Source organism: Aristolochia californica, unplaced genomic scaffold (genome assembly GCF_029961685.1).
Source record: "Aristolochia californica isolate CCGP_79_NKW_82.1479 unplaced genomic scaffold, dmAriCali1.0.hap1 SCAF_11, whole genome shotgun sequence".
In the NCBI taxonomy this organism is placed as follows: Eukaryota; Viridiplantae; Streptophyta; class Magnoliopsida; order Piperales; family Aristolochiaceae; genus Aristolochia; species Aristolochia californica.
Window position 1 is genome coordinate 5,452,174 of NW_027181782.1, and position 15,832 is coordinate 5,468,005.

At 41.3% G+C, this 15,832-nt stretch overlaps 1 protein-coding gene across 1 annotated transcript in view; it reads right to left on the reverse strand.

The window, feature by feature from the left end:
- The window catches only part of LOC137944366 (uncharacterized), a 72,905-nt gene that overhangs the window by 39,063 nt on the left and 18,010 nt on the right, over positions 1-15,832 (reverse strand). The window contains exons 3-4 of the mRNA XM_068790027.1: positions 6,888-6,991; positions 6,639-6,689 (exon numbers count right to left, since the gene is read on the reverse strand). Coding sequence (XP_068646128.1) covers positions 6,639-6,689; positions 6,888-6,991 — 155 coding nt within the window. The remainder of the gene's footprint in view (positions 1-6,638; positions 6,690-6,887; positions 6,992-15,832) is intronic.

The window sequence follows — 15,832 nt, forward strand, 5'->3', positions numbered from 1 at the left end:
CTCCTTCTAGGAATCAAGCATCCTATGTCCCACCTGAACCGGGCCAACTGCTTCCATTGCACTCTTTCCCAGTGTAGAATAGATTGAAGATTAAATTGGAGAGCAATTCTGAAGAAGAATTCAGCTTGAAATAGGTACCTTTGTTCCTCGGTCATATCAAAATCAGTAATTCGAGATAAGAGGGAGGCCTTCTTAGCACAAAGAGATAAGCTACGATTAGAAGACCATGCCTTTAGCATGGCCTTTAAGAGCTTGAGTTTCTGGGGGAGGAACTAGTCAGCTCTACCGTCAATGTTAAAACCTGATTACCAATCAGCCAAAAGGGTATCAAAATCCCTCTCCATTAGCCAAGTGTTTTCAAATCAGAATGGGGGAGGACCCACCTCCCAAATGAGGTGGAAAGTTGGATTGGCCAGTGGTCAGACTCCACTCGGTTGAGAACACTCCCAATCACATTTTCATAGAGTTGCAACCATCAGTCCTAGCCCAGACGTGATCCAATTTGGATACGATTGATTGTTCTTGACCATTCGTCCAGGTGAACGTCTTTCTAGACAAGGAGATCGCCTTAAGCTCACAGCTGCCAATGAAGTCCGCAAAGCCCCTCATTGAGGAGGAAATTCTGATTGCTAGCGAGTTCTTCTCATTAAAAAACTGAATACAATAGAAATCTCCGGCTAGCAACCAAGGGAAAATCCAACCTTGAACGAGGTCCAAGAGCTCATCCTAGAATCGGGTCGTCTTTGTACCTTGTGGACCTATATACCCCAGCAAGACACCAACGACACCCTAAAGCACGATCACAGATTTTCAGCCCAAAGGAGAAACTACTAGTGCAGCAATCCAGCATGTCAGTGCAGTCTGAGTCCCAAGGGATTATCAGGCCACCCGAGTGCCCAATCGCATTAATAGCATGCCATTCAAGAGAAGAACATCACCATAGGTCCCGGGCGACCATGTCATTCATGTTTTGATACTTAGCTTCTTGTAGAATTACAAAGGAAGACTTGCACAGAGAGAGAAAACGGCAGATTGTGGCACATTTTCTCAGAGTGACAACTCCAAGATACAATGATTATTACTGGCTCGGTTTGTGGACTCTTAAATATTTGTCATCGCCCAGCACATAGCCATTGTAGACAATCCTCATGATTCTAGCAAGGTTCATCATCTGTTGCCAACTCTCATCATCATATCGATGATGTTCAGATTGAAGATCAGTAACTAGCCGATGCGATCGCTCATTTGGCAAAGGAAATTGGAGACGCTCATGGGCAGGGTCAAATTGGAATTGAGATGGGTTGTTGGATTCACCATGAAGGAGGTTCCTGCTTTGGTCTCTTCGTCTTCTCTGATAGGTAGCTAAGACAGGGGAGAGGAGACAGCTGGCAGAGTAATTTTGGTGGTCCTTGCAGTGTGGTGGTTAGCATCAACAGAAGTTGATTCAGTATCAGAATGATATGTTGGGTCTTGGTCGGGGTGGGGGTGTATTGGAGACAGTGGTGGGCTGGTCATCTCAACAGTCAAGAGGGGAGTTACTGGTATTCAATTCTGGAGAGGTATTTTGAGGTAAGGTGTGGTGTGGTTGGGGTAGGTCCATGGGGGGGTCTGATGCGGTTGAAGCTATCGCATGCTCAACGAGGCCATCTCCAAAAATTGGGTATGATTTGGTGAGGGAGGTATGTTATGACACCCAGATGGGGGTGGTTGAGGCTCAGATAAGGTTGGGGGACAGAATTGTAATGGGTTCTGAATTCTAGTCTGAAAAAGCTGAGGGGTGGATCCATTAGGAGAGGGGGTGATAGCAGGAAATCAAGGGCATGAGTCAAAATACTAGGGGGAATGTGTAGTTTCACGTGAGAAGCTAGGTTGGGGAACAGGCCTAACAAGGGACTAAGGTTGGTGGCAGCTTTGCCAAGGGGAAAGCAGGGAGTGCTTGAGCAATTCAGGGGGTTAGAATTCAAATTTGAACCAGAGGCCGAAAAGGATGTTGAGGAGTCCGAGACAGCGAGCAGGTTGCCAAGTTGCAGGGTGCGACTCAGGCAAGTGATGACTTGGTCATTACAGAGTGGATGGCTCATTAATTGCTGACTTTGGGGGTGGTCTTCCTTCTTGCCAGCTAAGAAGGGAAGGGAAGGCAAGGGAAGGGAAGGGGGAAGGATACTATTATGATTACCTCCAAGAGACCGAATGGTCACAACTATCTGAGTTGGTCATGATCAATCAAATTATACTTGAAGGCTAAGAAGAATTCTAAATTCATTAGGGATGACCCTCTTGTCCCTTTGAATGACGACTAGGAAGCTGAGGACAGTTAGGTCATGACCTGGCTTGGGGATCCCGAGACTTAGGAGTTTTAATATTATTCTCCTAACTAAATGGTGCTGGAGACTTGCTACTTGTCCCAGCTTAGCCTGGATTCCTTTCATCACAAAGAAGATGGGAGACACAAATGCTCACTGGGTTCCTCAACCTGGCTATCCAGTATCTAGCGATATATCTTTCATAGTTTCCATTTCTTCAATCAGCACATTCAATACCAGGCTGGTGATGGGAGCCGACTGGATTACTAACCTGATCTATGCATTAACTACTCACCATTGAGTTCTTATCCTTGTCTCTTTAACCTTGCTCAGGACTCGAAGATTTTTTGGTCTAGTGACATTGTGGATGGTAGACTTTGGGGTATCAAGTAGCATCCTCTTCTACAAGAGAGTTTAACGATGCTGAAGCAGTGGAGATCTACAGCTCAATTACCAACCTTGACTGAATCTATCTCAAACAAAGCAATCCAGATATGATGATCTGGTGCCCCTCAGGCTGATGGTTCCTCCTCTGTGGCATCTTCCTATGATGTTTTTGAATAAAGTTCTTCCTATAATATGCTACAACCTCGGCCTTGTCCCTCTCTTGCCCTTCAAAGATTCAATTCTTTCTTTGGAGAGCTCCTTGGGAAAATCCTTACGAGAGACAAACTCCTCAACAGGGCTCTACTTTGTCTGAGTAGCCTCTACCTTCAGCATGGAAATTCCGAGGAATCACTGGCCCAATCTGCTCCTCCATTGTTCCTTTGGTTGGCAAACTTGGAGTTATTTTTTCAGCTTGTTTGGATTTTCGCTGCTAGATCTTTATGTGATCTTTATGTGTATTTCCTCTAGCAAGCTATTCCGCTTTAGGGTTCCACCAGGCTTAAAGTCGTCTTGGCTTTTATTCCTTGGGGAATTTGGGGAGAGCACAACCAGAGGTGATTTAATCAAAAGTCTACAACTTTTTTTTTGAAACGGTGATAATTTTATTACGAATAAAAGCAAAAGAAAACATCAAGGGGGGCCTCCCCTTACAACAAGAGATTGCAGTGAGGGACCCAATTTAGCACACGAATCAGCAGCAGAATTGGCTTATCTAAGAACACAGAACCTAGTACAAGAGGTAGTGGAAACAAAGTCTACAACTTGGGTAGCTGAAGCAGATAGAATATTATCTCAATTGACTCCCTGACTTTGCTCTTTGGATATCTTTAAGGCGGTGAAGGGCTATTTAATTAGGAGCAACTAGTCCCATGCAGCTCATCTCTCTCACTAAAGCAAATTGTCCATGAGTGGACTCCACCCAAAGGTGATTGTATTAAGCTTAACTTTGACAGTTCTAGTGGCAACCCTAGACCATTCGACTACAATTGTCACGAGGTCAGATGAGCCTAAACTCACTTAGGCTAGCGGAACTCCAACTCCCGTGATGGCCTACCTTCAATTCGTCAAAGGTAGTACAGCCTCTCGCACCTTAGATCAACGTTGCAAACTCCTTCCTCTCAAGTGAAGCACGAGCAATGAAAAGGTAGAAAGACAATGGAATAGGGAGAGAAAGTAACCTTGTACTAATACTAGAGAAGATTACAAGGAGTGGCCGTCCAAGGTGGAAGGCCAGCACTCTACAAAAACTCTCCCTCACGTTTATGCTTTACAAACTATCTAAGATGCTGAATGAATCTACAAGGGTCGAATGCCTTGGTATTTATAGGCTTCGATCCCCTCCTTTCTCTCATGCTTCCATCCAATGAGAGCAAGGATCCTCCCTTATCAAATCTCCTAGATTTGCTCCACCCTTATCATCCTTGATTTGATCCTTCTCTCATGCTTCCATCCAATGAGAGCAAAGATCCTCCCTTATCAAATCTCCTTCTTTGACTCAGTTACGTTTTTGGACCTTTATATGTCTTCGTACACTTGGCCGCCAACTCAGCCCTTAGGCCATGCCTTAGGGGTCGGATTTGAGTGGCCCACGAAGGGTCCCACTCGAAAAGGGGAAGTTCCCAGATTTTGTCACGAAACCATAATCATAGTTCTGCAGAACTCGGACGGCCGCACTGCTACCCGGACATGTGCGCGCGTGTGCTGCTTCCGCCCCTCGCACGCATCTTACCTTCGGCAACCCCTTGTGCATTCCATCCTCCCGCTGCTTGTGCGCGCTGCCTCTGTGCCACGCACGCATTTCTCCCTCGGCAACCTCAAACGCAGATGCGCCTTTTGCCTGGGCCGTGCGCACATCTGTTGCGAATATGATTTCTGTCTTGGCCAGCTACTTGTGCCGTTGCGCGCCTTGGTGCATGGCCGTCCGTCTAGCCGACTCAAGTGTGTCTTCTTCCTCTGCAACTGAGGCCAGGCTGGCCATATGCGTGCACCCCTCTGGGCCGTGCCATTACACTTGGCCTTGGCCGTTGCTGTTGTTGTTGTGCACTGGACTTGCACAGTCTTTGGCCTTGGTGTCTGGCCACACCATGGCTTCTTCCTCCATCTCAACAGTGGTGTTTTCAGGGATTTTAGTGGCAGCTTGCTTGATTTCTATGCTGGCCCATTTGGCATATCCAACTCCACTTCAGCTGAGTTGCGGGCCCTTCACCATGGTTTGAAGATCTTCCATGATGGGTTTACTAGGCAGCTCCATGTTGAAGGGAACTCCAAATATGTCATGACCTAGTGCTGTATAAAAAAAAAATCTTCCTTGGAGACATTGGCAACACTTTTTTTTTTAGATTCAAGAGTTATCTTTCAATGTTGTTTGTAGTTGGAGTCATGTTCATATGTCAACATATTGTGTAGCTTACTCTTTAGCCACGAGGGGGGTGGGATTCCCTCCAATCCTCATTATAAGGGAGCCCCTTTTGCAATGCTCTTATTTTCCTTTGGGCTTTAATAAATTTCAGCATTTTCACCAAAACATTTATTGAGAAAAGATGTAAAATAGGCAAAGATAAGAGGAAGAAAGAAGAAAGAGAGTGTGTTGAATGGCACTCAATGGGGGCCCTGTTCTTTTTATTTCTCAATTAACTGATTTAATGTCCATTTACATAAATGCCCCTCATGACTCCAAGTTCTCCATCTCACTAATTACACATTAAAACAACATATATTTGGACCATAGACATGAATCACTCAATCTCTTTGTCACTCCTATAGGCTCATACAGAACATGTAAAACAACAAAAATACCCCTAATCAATATTTAGCACTCTCACAAGTTGGAGCTATATATATATATATATAGCTAGAAGTCCAAGATGTTACAAAATATCCCAAACTCATGCTTATCCAAGGCTTTTAGTACATATGTCATCAAGATGGTCACCTGATCGAAAATAGGGGTTAATAACTCCTTTCTTCATCAAAGCATCTCGAATCAAGTGGTAGTTAACCTCTATTGGTTAGTTCACTCATAGAACACTGGATTGTTTGCATGAAAATAACCGTTTGGTTATCACAATACATAGTCGTGGATTCTATAACAAGTAGGCTCAACTCCTACAAAATATATTTGACCCACATGAACTCACTTATTGTGTGAGTTATTGCTCACTTCTGCACTTGAGTAGGCCTCCACATATTGCTTCTTATTTTCCAGATAATTGAATTTTTGCCGACAAATACATAATACCTAATAGTAGACTTCCAGCTTTTACCAGACTTCCATATGCAAATGACACTGAGGCTGAAAAACCAATCCTTTCCCAAGAGATCCTTAATACATCAAGATTCTTTGAGCAACTTCCAAATAAACTTTACTTGGACACTCCATAAACTAGTTCGCCACACTTACAACAAATAGTATGTAGGGACGTGTAATAGCATAAATCAATTTCCAAACCAACCTTTGATACATTGTTTTATCTTTACGTTCATCACTACTCTAGTCATAAAAATTATTATCTAACCCCCATCGGTGTTTCTACAGGTTCAGCTCCTAACAAACCATACTCTTGTAGCATATACATAGCACACTTCCTTAGGTTAAGACAACTGCTGCCTTACTCCCAACAATTTCTATCCCAAGGAAATATTTGAGCGAACCTAGAATTTTGGTTTGAAAGATCTTAGTCAGATGCTTCTTGACGTTTTCAATCCCTTTTCTATCGCTTCCTGACAAAATAATATCATCTTATTCACAATCAACACTACAACTCTAGATGATCTTTTCACGACAAATAGTGAGTCATCATAATAGCATCTAGAAAAACCAAAGAACATTACGACCTACCTAAACTTATCAAACCATATCCTAGGACTCTACTTGAATCCATAAATGTCTTTTTTAACCTACATACAAAGAGTTTTTAAGTAAAACGTTTAGTCAAAACAAGCTCAAACCTTGAAATGGCTTTTTCAGCTTCAAAGGTGGTCAGGATGACACCTTCAAACCTGCAATAATACAAACAAGAAAAGCAAAATTAAAGAATCTGATACCTGGAATATCAACAGGAGCAAACAAAAAATATTAACTTATTGAACCAAATATTTGATAGAACTAAAACAACAATCACCCCTAGAACTGCTCCAAGTCATGAAACATTCTTTTTAAGATAGTACAAATTACAATATATAAATGTAGAAACTTACATTGACCAATCAACATGGCTTGAACCCCCAGATCCCAAAATAGACATCTCACAACCAATTTGTTCCCACAATGAATATGCTTCGCCATGTTCTATAGCAAAGATCTGAGAAAGTAGGAGCATAGAGTAGTGCAAGTCATATCCAATTCAAATTTGAAAAGAACAAAGGAAAAAAGTAATGCTTGACCCTTAAAAAAGGGGAAAATCCTTGAAGGTTATAAGCAATAAAATACACATTATGTGCTGTCCACTTCAATTTGAAAACTGAGAAGAAATAACCTACTGAAATAAAGATGAAAGTATAGAAAAAACAACCACAAAGGAAAATGAATAGTACATGGAACAAAATTGTTACAAAAGCTTGGATTAGGTTACTTCTTTTGCCACATCACATCACAGTTACTCCATTTTGTAACCAAGCTGGATATTATTTCTGGAAAGTTGATTTAATAATCAATTAAGCATAATTGTTAAATAATGCATAGTGTAGGGGCATTTTGGTCTTTTACACGTACACAGTCATGTATTTTTGTTCCCTATAGGTTTATCAAAAGCTTGTTAGAAAGGTTTATATTCTATTTTTTCAGCATTTGGAGTCATAAGGCATATGTTAATCAAGAGGGGTACATCAGACACTGTGCCAATATTTCATTTAATTGAGAAATATAAAGAGAGTCAAGTTGGATCCCTAACAAGACTCTCCCAGCTGGCACAGGAAGCAATGTGTGAGAAAGTTAGATAAATAACGGTAGTTTGGTCATTTCCTATTGATGTAATTATGTTATTATGCCCTCTTCATTTAAGTTATGTCTTAGGTGGGTACAGTCTTTTATTTTGATTTATTTTGATTTATTTTGATTTATTTTGATTTAAGTTTCACTCAAAAAAAAAATGTTGCATAAGGGGCAAGGGGCATTCTGGTCTTTCCATGTATTCTCACTTAAATGATTTAATAAATGGATTATGAGTCAACTTTCGCCCCTAACAAGATTGCCTTCATTGATGGCAGTTCTTATAAACTTCTTCTCCTATTCATTTCTCTCTTTCTCTCTCTCTCTCTCTCTCTCAGAGAGTGTGAAGGTCCTATCAAGGATGAAATTTACATCTCTTCAATTTCACAATATGTAATTTCTCCGGTAAGAGTATTCTTAAGGTTTTCTTTGCTGACTAACACTTACAAGTTAGATCTGGTGGGGATACTAGTATGCCCAGCGAGCTCTTGTGGACCCACCAATTGTGGTTGAAATTATTTTTATAATTTATTTTATTTTATTTTTAGGTTATCTTTCCTGATTTTACTAGATTTGATCAAATAGTGATCTTATCTATTTTAATTTTTTTTAATTTTAGTTAATCTTTCCTATTTTGGATTTGATTAGATAGTGATCTTATCTATTTAGAATTTTAAATTTCAATTTTAATTATTTATAGGCCATAACAAGATGTTGAAAGTAGTTTTGAAGATGAATTAATAAAATCCTTGTTTCTAGTCTCCCGAGCTCCCTCCCCTTTCTTCTTCTTCTTCTTCCCTGTCTTCTACTTTCTTCTCTATTCTTCTTCTCTATTTTATCTCTTTTCCCCTCTAATCCAACAACTAATTGGCATCGCATACGTCAGTTAAAAATTCGCACCTTGTCCAACATCAACTAATTGGTTGAGACACCGGTATGCCCATCGGGGCCCAATGGATCCACCAATTATGGTTGAAATTATTTTTATAATTTTTTTATTTTTTTAATTTTGTTAGTTTTTTTATTTTTTTTTATTTTTAGTTTATCTTTCTTGATTTTATTGGATTTGATTAGATAGTGATCTTGTCCATTTTAAATTTTAAATTTTATTTTTATTTTATCTTTCCTAATTTTATTGGATTTGATCAGATAGTGATCTTGTCTATTTTGAATTTTAAATTTCAATTTTAGTTATTTATAGGTTGTAACAGGATGTTGAAAGTAGCTTTGAAGATGAATTAAAAAAATCCATGTTTCTGATCTGTCCCTCTCTCCCTCCCCTTTCTTCTTCTTTCTTCTCTATGATTCCTCTTCTAAATTATTTTTCTTAATTCTCCTATTTCTTATTCCCAATTCTTCTTTCTTCTTCTCTATTTTATCTCCCTTTTCCCCTCTAATCCAACAACTAATTACTGGGTCTGAACAAAGAAGCTTGAGGTTGTCTGTAAATGCATACCAGCCAAAGCCAATCTCGATGTTCTCCGAAATGTATATTCTAGCCATAATCGTATCATATACTGCATGATTTTGCTTTCCTAATGTCCCTATATTGGAAGATGGAGAAATAGAAGATAATTTGTGTGGTCCAAAGTTCACTGGTTTTGATTCCACTGCCTCAGCCTGAAGGGTATTGCATAGATGCTAAAGGAAACTCGTTGAGGCCACCATAGGGATATCAATGAACTTTCTTTTGCTCTCATTTCTTACTGTAACTCAAATCACAGGATGCAATAAAGTGTGCAGTTCCTGGATGGTTGTGGCAATTCCCCCACTCAAGTAGAAGAAGATTCTTCTCCATCAGATTTTTTTTCCTCCTCTCTCTTCTTTTGCCAACCTTCCTCTTCAAGAACTTGGTTTTCCATCACCAACACCTGCCATCTCACTTTGCCCTGTCGGAATCTGCTCCCACCATCCTCCTTGTCGTCATTGATGTTGCCGCCTTCTTCCTCACTCTCATCTCCCTCTCTTACATGCTCTCCTAGCTCTCTTCGCTATCTTCCACTCATCTTCCCTCATGCAAGCATCTTGTGAGTGTGCAATACCACCAAACTAAATTTAAAAACAAAGTTTTATCTTCAACCTAACAAACTTGCATGGTTGAACACTTCTAGCAAGATACAAGTCTCAAAAAGTGTTTTGTTACTTTTGGCAATGGAGACAAGTAGAAGGACAGCATATGGTGAGATGTGTTGCCATGGATGGATGCACCCTTTTTACTTTGGAAGCTATGGCAGTATGAAAAAGAGGTAATACATAATGGCAAGAGAAGCTCTTATTCTCTGAATATTAAAGGGGAGAAACTCACTCTATTGCCTACTAGGGGACAAAAGATTATGAAAAGTTCAAAACTATTCTATGCCTCTTTCCACGAACTTTGAGAAGGAAATTGATGAAGAAAAGATAGGTTTTAGTCTTGTTTATACCATCCAACACAATGGGCAGCAAGCTGAAATGGAGTTATAGAAAAAATTATACATTCACTAAAACACATCTATCACCATATCATAGTGAGCATGAATCTGCAACCAAGAACTCGAGATCAAGTTTTTTTGAAAAGGGAATGAATATAGTGCATGACTCACTTGTGGAAGAAGAAAGTCATCCAGAAAACTTGAAGACATATAAAACAAGGAAGAAGAAGAAGAAGAATTACAGTTGTTTCTATTTTGGAAAGTTACTACTTCAGAAAATTACTCTATTTTGGTATTTTCTATACAGGGAAAGTCAGCATAGTCTCCTAGTTTGTCTCAAGTCTTAATTAGGCTAGTTTTATTAAGGAAAATCTTTTGTTAGCAAGTCTTTCTTATTAGTAGTCAAGTTAGGCAAGTTCCAAATAAGTTTCTATCAAAGATAGTTGCAGTAATTCTATTCCAGCAAGTGGTTTTCAATTAAGTTAGACTTCAATTGTAATTGGGATATTTAGTCCTAAGAAAGTTCTATTTTGGTGATTTTACTTATTTTGGCAAGACTTTAGATATTAAAGGGTATGTTTGGAAACTACAAAAAAGAAAAGAAAAGAAAAGAAAGGGGGAGAGAAAGTCCTTTTCCAGTGTTTGGCGACACATATTCTTGAAGAGAAACTTACTCTCTCTTAGTTAATGGACTTTCTCCCAAAAAAGTATGGAATTTGGAGAGAAAAGAGAAGAAAGAGAAGTAAGAGAGAAATTTTTGTCATAGTACAAAAACATTCAAAACTCAAATTATTGTAATATAATTATTTAATATAAAAAAGAAAAAATATTGTCTTAAATTCAAATTCATAGAAATATTAAACCATAGTATGCTTATTTATAATAAATTTATAAGTAAAAGTATTGATAATATTGATTTTAATTGGTAAATAAAAACCTATCAACAATATTTTAATACTTTTTGTTAAGGAATAGTCCCACATGGATTAGTGAGTACAAAGATTTTGAGTTTATTAGTAGGGAAAAAGGCTTCCTAAGGTAGCTAGTCATTTTGGGATAGGCTTTGGACCCAACTTAACATGGTGTCAGAGCAGGTACTCATGTGTGGGCCTACATCTAAAAACTATCTACTTGTAGAGCCACAAAAGAGGCCTACACCTAAAACTATCCACTTGTAGAGCCACAGAAAAGGGCCTACACCTAAAACTATCCACTTGTAGAGCCACATAAGAGGGCCTACACAAAAACTGCCTACTCCTAAATTATCCACTTGTACAGCCACTAAAAAAAGGGCCTACACCTAAAACTATCCACTTGTAGAGCCACAAAAGATGGTCTACAAGTGAGGGGGAGTGTTAAGGAATAGTCTCACATAGATCAGTGAGTACAAAGATCTTGAGTTTATTAGTTGGTAAAGAGGCTTCCTAAGTTGACTAGTCATTTTAGGATAAGGCCTTGGACCCAATTTAACATAGTATCAGAGCAGGTACTCATATGTGGGCCTACACCTAAAAACTATCTACTTGTAGAGCCACAAAAGAGGGCCTACACCTAAAACTATCCACTTGTAGAGCCACAAAAGAGGGCCTACACCTAAACTGCCTACTCCTAAATTATCCACTTGTAGAGCCACAAAAGATGGTCTAGGGGGACTGTTTAGGAATAGTCTCACATAGATTAGTGAGTACAAAGATCTTGAGTTTATTAGTTGGTAAAGAGGTTTCCTAAGTTGGCTAGTTATTTTGGGATGGGCCTTGGACCCAACTTAATATGGTATCAGAGCGGGTACTCATATGTGGGTCTGCACTTAAACTATCTACTTTAGAGCCACAAAAGAGGGCCTACACCTAAACTATCCACTTGTAGAGCCACCAAAGAGGGCCTACATTTAAGCTGCCTACTCTTAAATTATCCACTTGTAGAGCCGCAAAAGAGGGTCTACATGTGAGGGGGAGTGTTAAGGAATAGTCCCATATAGATCAATGAGTACAAAGATCTTGAGTTTATTAGTTGGTAAAGAGTTTCCTAAGTTGACTAGTCATTTTGGGATAGGGCCTTGGACCCAATTTAACACTTTTTTTTTTAGATGATGCTGATTTTTATTAAGACAAAAACTCAAAAGAGCAAATTACAAAGGAGGGAATCCTTCCCATACGATGAGAGATTGTTGGGAAGTTCCAAATTTAGCCAATTTATCAGCCAGAGAGTTGGCTGATCTAGGAATGAGATTCCAATTACAATGCAAAGAAGATACAATGTCAGCAATACTATCAGTGATGGGCCAGTGGCGCCAAGGGGGGAGGTTGTCTTTGGAACACCAACTAATAACCGTCTTCGAGTCGCCTTCAATGATTAACTTGCCATGGAGACAATCTCTGAAGATTTGGAGGCCGAACAGCAGAGCACTAACTTCAGCAGTATTAGAATCAGCAATGCCCATCGGACCCGCATAAGAAAGAATGAGGTTTCCATTGTGACCTCTGAATATACCACCTGCTCCTGCTGGACCAGGGCACCCAATAGCACTACCATCAAAATTCAGCTTCATGCAGTCACTGGGGGGAGGATCCCAGATAACCATTCTAAGAGCTCTGCTAGGGCCAGACATGTGAGCGATCAAATTCCAATTTTTCCAAAGAAAAACCCCTGAAAGAGTGGCAAAATCCTTCTTTGTATGAAGCCAGCTCGAGATGAGGCCGACGGCATGAGAAGTCGTGTTGTCTGGGGTACTAGCTTTGGAGTTGAATCTTCGGTTGTTCCGCTCGAGCCAAATGCACCATGGAACATGCGCAAGATATGCTGAAAGAATTAACTTGCCCAGCCGAGGAAGGAGAATCCCTCGAACCATCTCAAAGGTACCAAAGAGGTCCTAATGTAGCCCCAGTTGGAGTCCGATTTTCTGAAATATCTTCATCCAAACTTGCCACGAAAAACAACAGTGTAAGAGGACATGCTGGACTGTCTCTTCACACTCACCGCATAGGGGACAAGAAAGATCGGGGCCACTGAAGCCTCTTCTGTGAAGGTTGTTTGAAGTAAGAATATGTTCTCTGATGGCTGACCACACGAAGAACTTGATTTTGCTTAGCGTTGAGAGTTTCCAAGCCAGATTTGCCTTGTGCTCATGAGGGCAATAGTCTTGCTTTCTGATATGAGAGTTAGTCGAAGTGACAATGAATCGACCATTATTACTAGGCTTCCAAATCATCTTATCAATTGAGTGCTCCGGAATAATAGTACTGCTGAGTTTAGTAAGGAGAGAACAAAAAGCCAACAATTCCTCATCATTTAATCCCCGACGAAACTAAAGACTCCATGAGTGATCACTCCATGAATCAGCCACAGAGCAAGAGAGGTTGTTTGCCACCCTATGCAGCCCCAAAAAGTCCTCTGAGAGAGATCGAGGGCCACACCATTCGTCCGACTAAAAGAGAAGGGTCCTTCCGTTGCCCATGTGAAATGCGGTAGCATCTCTGAATACTGGAAGGAGCTTGAAACTGATTTCCATATCGAGGATAGGAGGAGAGCAACGCCACCCTCTCTCCACCATGCACCCGAAACTAAAGGTAGAATTTCACCATATTCTTCCATAAACTGTTGTGCTTGTTGTTGAAATTCCAAATCCATTTGAGCATAAGAGTTTTGTTCATTTCTTTTGTAGGCCGGATGCCCAATCCTCCCCTATTATGGGGCATGCAAATATCCTTCCAACTAATCAAATGGTATCTAAAGGTATCTTTTGAACCCCTCCACAGAAATCGTCGACGGATGACATCAATTTTGGAGCAAACGGAGGCCGAACAGTGCATGAATGATAACAGATAATTTGGAAGCCCCGCCAGACAAGACTTGAGGAGAGTGAGACGCCCCGCTGTTGATAAGAGTTTACCCCTCCCAGTGGCTAGCCTATTTTCAAATTTCTCAATGAGGGAGGACCATAGTGAAGCCAAAGGCCGAGAATCAAAAAATGGGAGCCCAAGATACGTAGTTGGCATATTTCCCACAGAGCATCCTAGATAGTCCGCCATATTCCGAAGTTCAGCTGGATCAATATGATAGTCGAGGAGAGTGATTTTTCCCCAGTTTATGCTCTAACCAGAAGCCAATTCAAATAATCCCAACATGGTACGTAATTTTCTGATCTGATCCATAGTACCAACCCCGAAGCAAATAGTATCATCTGCAAACTGGAGAATCGAAATATCAAAGGTTGTGCAGTCAATCGTGGGTAAGAGTCATCCCATGTTCTTGGCCGAGTAGATCAAGGAGGATAGATATTTTGCCACCACATTGAAGAGCAGGGGGGAGAGGGGGTCTCCCTATCTGATTCTTCTGGTTCCCTTAAAATACCCGCAAATTGTGCCATTGAGAAGGATGGAGTAGCTTGCAGAGGAGATGCAACTTTGTATCCAGAAGCGCCATTTTTCTCCGAATCCCATCTTCCCCAGGAGGGTATCCAGAAACTTCCAGTTAACTCTGTCAAATGCCTTTTCGAAGTCAAGCTTGAGGATGAATCTGGGGAGTTTTTGGACTTTGAAATGATGACTAAGTTCATGACATGCCATGGCTGAATCAATAATGTTTCTTCCCTTAATAAAAGCACTCTGACCATGGTGAATGGCAATAGGGAGGATTGCCCTGAGACGACTAGCAAGGAGGTGCGCAATCACCTTATATGCACTGGTAGTGAGACTAATCGGCCTGAAGTCGGATGGGAGCTCTGCCCCATCTTTTTTAGGGATAAGGGCGATGAAAGAGGCTCCGATACTCCTATATCTGATGTCATGCTGATAAAAGGAGCGGGCCATGCTGGAAATGTCTTCTCTGATAAAGGGCCAACAACGACGATAAACTTCCCCGTTGAATCCATCCGGGCCAGGAGCACGATCCAAAGGAAGACCAAGGGCTGCAATTTCAATTTCCCGCGTAGAGAAGGGGAGCTCGATGAAACTGGCTGCAGCTGATGGAATAACCTGAAGGTTAACCCTTTGGAAGAAGGGCCGAAGTGGCTGGTATCCGAGTATAAATCTACAAAAAAAAATTCACCAGTGAGTCAGATATAATGGCTCGGTCCGAGGTGGCCTCACCGTTGACGCTGAACGTGGCAATGCAGTTGGCCCTTCTTCGTGCAGAGGCGAGTGCATGGAAGAATTTTGTATTAGCATCCCCATCGGAGAGCCATTTGAATCTTGCACGTTGCTTCCAGTGCACTAACTCGTTGTGGGCGAAGGACTGCAATTGCCCTTGAAGGGCGTATCTCTGAGAGACTTCCGAAGAAGAGAGACCTCTGACTTCCTCCTCCTAGTCGAGAACAGCTATCTAAGCAAGGGCATCGGTTCTCGCAATTGAGGAGGAGGCCTTCTTTTCAGAAGCCCAAGACCTCAGTAGCGGCTTTAGCATCTTAAGCTTGATTGGGAAGGCCCACCCTCTCGGTCCTACAATGGTCATATTCTCCCAAAAGGATTGGAGAGATAGATCAAAAGAGGGTTCTGCCATCCAATTATTGTTGAACCTGAAAGAGCGGGGGGGGGGGGGGGGGGGGGGGGGGGGGGGGGGGGAATTGTTTTTCCTGTGGACACAAGGAGCGCGCTCACTACTTCCAGACTCTGCGTCGGAGAGGTAATTTCCAGGGTGGGGATTTCTCGGGGGCGAACTAGGGGGGGATTCCAATATCTGGGAGGAAGTTTGTCGAGTGGGGGGATTATGGGGATGATTTGCGGGAGGGTCTATGAGGGTTTCTATGGGGGGGAAGGTGAGGTTAAGGGTATTTCTGGAGTTAAGACAGAGGTGGGGACGACATCTGG